The sequence below is a fragment of the Bombyx mori genome, chromosome 3 (genome assembly GCF_030269925.1).
Source record: "Bombyx mori chromosome 3, ASM3026992v2".
NCBI lineage: Eukaryota > Metazoa > Arthropoda > Insecta > Lepidoptera > Bombycidae > Bombyx > Bombyx mori.
Window position 1 is genome coordinate 7,259,452 of NC_085109.1, and position 5,371 is coordinate 7,264,822.

At 33.3% G+C, this 5,371-nt stretch overlaps 1 protein-coding gene across 1 annotated transcript; it reads right to left on the reverse strand.

Moving 5' to 3' along the window:
• Nucleotides 1-925: 925 nt before the first annotated feature.
• Nucleotides 926-4,941, reverse strand: LOC101741028 (inhibitor of growth protein 3). Its single transcript, XM_004931741.5, has 11 exons — nucleotides 4,732-4,941; nucleotides 4,417-4,488; nucleotides 4,130-4,327; nucleotides 3,768-3,909; nucleotides 3,328-3,430; nucleotides 3,082-3,171; nucleotides 2,577-2,679; nucleotides 1,953-2,061; nucleotides 1,664-1,750; nucleotides 1,452-1,587; nucleotides 926-1,140 (listed from the first exon to the last, which is right to left on the reverse strand). The coding sequence occupies exons 1-11, from the start codon at nucleotides 4,757-4,759 to the stop codon at nucleotides 1,021-1,023; spliced, it is 1,188 nt and encodes a 395-aa protein (XP_004931798.1). The 5' UTR covers nucleotides 4,760-4,941; the 3' UTR covers nucleotides 926-1,020.
• Nucleotides 4,942-5,371: the final 430 nt, after the last annotated feature.

A 5,371-nucleotide genomic window follows, 5' to 3' on the forward strand; every position in this document is an offset into this window, starting at 1 on the left:
ATGACTTTTTATGTTCAAGTGACATTTTAAATTTATTCCATAATATTCTTTCCCTGACGAAAGGACCTAAATAAATATATTTCACAATGGTAATTAAACTTTATGTTTAAGCATTAAGGTTTATAATTAGCTGAAGTCGTTAACATTATTAAACTTTTTTCTAAGAAATGAAGATGTTTTCGTGTCTGCAAACGTGGCCACTCGAGCGTCTTATTTTTGTTCCTGATCCTTTATCTAGTACTATTATTGATCGAAGGTTCGAAAGAAAATACGTGACGTCTGGGGGCCCTGGGATCTTGGACTATTAGGAAAGTTACTCTCTCTTCAAAGTTAAGAAAATTAATAGAGATTTTCTTTTCCCCTTCCTATGTTGAGAGCCTTGAGAGGCTACTTCAGCTTCGCCTTAACATGTAGGTGAGCCCACGGGGCTCAAACCTGACGACTAATGGACTCTAGGTCCAGATCGTCATGCAAGTCGATGTTCCTGACGAACCACGGGGCTCCGACGGCTATCCTGCAAAAACGGGATTGAATTATTTGAAGGGGTTTTGAGTTAGTGCGGGCCGCGTGAGCTTGCATAGGTCATGACGGGGCGTATGCAGGTTTTGTAGTATCACCTTATTTCTAAGGAATGAAAAAATTAAACCGAATTCGTTTATAATGTTAGACTAGACAGGTAAATTCCCGAGCCCCCTATAACATCGAGTTGTAGGACACAAGGGTGTTCCCGAAAATATATGGAACATTCTGCACTAGGTCCATCTATACTTAATATTGAGGCTTCTCCTTAAGTGTAAAATCGGTAGAACAGAGCCCATATTAGTAGAAATACTGAAAAATCGGTAGGTTCGTGACCACTGGACTACAGATAATACAGATCATTTAACTACAGATTTGACTTAGACAAAATGGAGACAAAAAAACGTTTTATCTTTGAACACAATGCTTTACTATGATAATGCGAAATATGACAATACAATAATTATAATAATATGATATGAGATTTCAGTGTGATTATAATTAATTCTTTCGGTGGGCACGGTTACGGCGCATGTTGGTCTGGCATTGCGGGCAGTACCATTTACCTTTCGGTGGAGCAGTAATCCCGACACACGGATAATGGAACCATTCGTATGGACACTGAAAAAGGGCGATTTTTATTAATAAAAATTTTGCTGACTCTGTTATGTATGCAAAATAACTTATTAGTCAGATTAAAAAGATTATATCTCTTAAATACAAGTGCTACTACAGTTAGAAACGCTAAAAACAAAGAATTGCAAAACATTTTTTCTATTTAACAGACATACAACATAAAAAATTTAGTCAATGACGTTTTTTAACGCATTCTATGAAGAAATTGAATCAAGTCATTTAACTTAGTTTATATTAAAAACATTATTTTGGAAATCCTAAAATTATGTATGAATACACAAAAACATGATATTTACATCTTGGTTGTCACAAGCCACCATGTCACCATAAGATACTTGGTTACAAATACAATAGCGAGGCTCGTTAGGATCGTAGGTCCATTCTTCTTCCATTGGTTCCTCTATGGGCACATTGTTCACCACATTATTAATCCTGAAAACAAACGTTATTTTTTTAAAACAACTTTGTTTTTTTTTTATTTGTGTAAATTTGATTTAATTGTACTCACGTTACTGTGGGGGAGGACGAGCGACTGGCAGCTGCTGTGACTTGTTGTGTGTGAGATGACACAGTTGACGAACTATAGCTGGCTTTCCTGGGTAGAATAATTAAATGTAAATAAATAATATCATTATATTATACAATAAAACACTTATAATATACATTGCATGGGCACAGATTTTCTGACATTTGTTATTTCTAGAATTTGTTTGAAACTGACTTTTTCTGATTCCAATGAATATAATTTTCTATGATAAACATTTTAGAAAAGTTTATTGGTTATATTTTATAATTACTTTTGTTTGTTGCGCTTGGTAGAGGAAGAGGAACTGCTGTGTCCATGTGATGTTGTATGGTGCCCGTGGACACTGTTTATTTGACTCGACCCAGAAGATACACCTTGACCTATGTGGGAAGATTTTTGGTATTTATTGATTGACTCAGTGGCAGAATAAACAACGCCCCTGTTAGCAGAGCCGAGATATGTAGGTTCGATTCCCAAGTCGAATTTGTGGAAAATATTGGTACGACAAACTAGTTTGCCTGTCTTTAATAGCCAGACATGTTTAAACATATTAAGTATGCATGTGCATCAGTCTTTGTTTCCCATAATTCAGAAAGTCCTAGTTTGGGACTAGATGACACTTTGTCATTATTTACCAATTATCTGTTATTTATTTTTATTTTGAAGTGAATTTGATAGAGAGATTTACTGCTCCCCAAACGTAATTCATATTGAAAATTTATCAATTCGCGCTTGCCTAGATTTTCTGGTCTATTATAATTGGTATAGTGGACAGATAACCAATTGTAGACAAACTTTTCACCCAGGGAAATTCTGAAAAAAGCTTATAACTAGCTTTTCTAGCGTTTGAGCAACTGAGAATGATCAATTAATTTATTTTAAATATTTTTTTTACCATGATCGTGATGATGAGTTTGTAAAGCATGATGAGCCAGCTCTCCACCTGCAACTGCTTCATAGGATGCTTTCAATGATGCTGTACGACGACCATGCTGCATCTGTACATTAAGAGAATTAATGTTAACATAATTCGGAAATAAAGTGATGGTTTTATCAAAAAAATATTATATTAAATGATACATTATATCTATTTGTTAAATGCAGAAAGATTCTGAAGCTGAAATGAGCATAAACTACTGCCTTCACATGAAAACTCTATTAATTCGTATAAATACTTTTCATTTTAATTATTATTCAGAGTATTTGTCAGTCTATAAGTAATTAGCTGGAATAGTAGTTAATTTATTTTATTGACCAAAAAGTGTAGATTTAAGACTGTGTATAATGTGTTATCCCGTTTTGAGGTCAGGAAAAAGTGATATCAGTTAGGCTGAACCTGTTATTTTTATACAACCAAAAACATGTTTTTTATTAATCATGTATATTAATGTTTAATTTACTTGTTGTGTAGCAGCAATAGCTTGGCTTGCTGCTGCAGCTATGGTACTGCCAGCATGTCCCAAAGAGTAAGATTCACGACCAAGTGCAGCCTGAAAGTATTTGAACAGAAATTATAAGTTTTACACTGTACTTTGAAATAAACAACTTATTTGCAAGTTAAGTTGTAAATTCTGAAAATTGTTTCTTAGTAATTGTTTTTTTTATTACGACTTTTTTTTGAGTTTGCCTAAAATCTCCTAACAAACCTGTATGGCGGAGTCAGTGCGCGACATATTGCTTGAGGAATGTCCACGTTGGGAATCACGATTTCCCCAACTATCTCGTCGCTTTTCTGGCCTTATGCGATACCTGAACAATTTCCAAGAATTATCTTATTTTATTAATGTTTCATTTTTTTTTCCAAGACAGATCAAAGGTGGGCATGCAGCAGCATATAGAGCCTACCTGATGGTATATAGTCACTGTAACTCAGACATCAGCAATGCCAGGCATAGTCAAGCTACTGATTACTTACTGTTCCAGTAGGAAACAAGATGCGATTCAAACTACAATGAATTGTAGTTTAATACTAACTCTTGAGAGCAAATTATTGTTTAAAGATAGTATCTATCCAACTATTTAGTCAAAACATGATTGAGGATATTTTTCATTACACAATTTTAATTTGACATTTGTGTTGAGTTACCTATTTTCCTTGTAATGACTGCTGTTTGATGTGCTAGTGTGATTAGTATTAACATCCAATTCAAGTGACCTCTTCTCAAGCAATTCTGTTATCCCTTTGTTGTCTGCTTCAAGCTCACACTTGAATTTATGCAGCTCTGTATCTGTTTTTAAGCATGTTTAACTTATTATTTGAATATTTCGAATATATAAATTGTTTAATTATACATCATACCATGTTTTCATAGTGGTACACAATTATGTATGCAAACCGGAGTGTTAATTAATTTTAATTATGGAATCACTCATTTAACTGAATTTACTTAAAAGTTGCAATATATTTCATACATTATTTTGTGTACAGGATTTTTTAGTGATACGTACCTAATCGTCGAAGATACCTATCAACCAAATCATACATTTGGTTGGCAAGTGTGGTCTTTTCGTCAGCCTCTTCTAAAGTTTTGGCATAGCCCCGCTTAATATCCGAAAACTCAGTATTGGCTTGATCGGTATTTATTTCACCACGACGACATCCACCAAAAAGAGTACGGACTCTTTTCTCAAGGGTGTCCATGTTATCTATTAATGACCAAAATATAGTAAAAGTCTGGTATAATAGTGTAATTGTATTGTATGTATGAATGTAATTTTATGGCAAGATAGCTTACTTTGGACAGACAAATCCATTTCTCTCATTTCAGTAAATCTGTCTCGCAGTTCTTGCGGTAGATGTTCTATCACTGCAATTAAATCTCAAATTTTATTCGGTTTATGCTTTCACATAAACTTTAAAATTAAATCAAGCTGTTATTATTATTTGTATTACTTAATTTACTAATTCAATATTCTGCGTCAACGATGTTGTTTAACAATTCAAATAGTGGTATTTTTAAATTTTGCGCTTTATTTATTAAGGACGCTACAGTGCTACCAACTGTCTTAATGGATTTTTAGTTACGTCACTGGTCTAACAAATAACTTACTTTCCAAATAATCTTCAAGATACAGCATTTTGGTGAGTGTTTTGTGCTTCAAGTTTGTTAAATTACTGTTGAAATGCTAACTTTGAACCTAAAACTCAAATAAATTAGTCAATAGATACTACGTTGATGTATACTTAAACGTCACACTTCATAAAGCTGGAAAGCTTGATTGATTTTACAAAATGGTGGGTAAGTAGTGCTGTGACAAAAAGAGTGTTAACATCGGTCACAAAATCGATTAAAATACCAGCTAACTAAGAAATATTACTTTTGATTTATTTCTTAGATTGAACTTAAACTTTAAAATTATGTGGTAAATAGCTGTTTGTATATATTGTAAGTATATAGTCCAAGTGGTCCAAGGTAAGTTAATTACTAACCTTTGATTCTAATTAATACCATAGGCATAGTACTAATAATACTATACAAAGTATAAGTACTAGTTCGTGTATTTGTATCGTGTATTTTGAAAAAACATTTCCATAGATCGCATATGTAGACAAATTAGAAATTTCAATTTGACACAATTTCATTCAAAAGACACACTTCGTGTATTTGACGATTTCGACAATCGACTTAAAATAGTCGCGATTAAAATATGCGAATTCACAACATCAATAGGTAGGTACCTAATATGTGC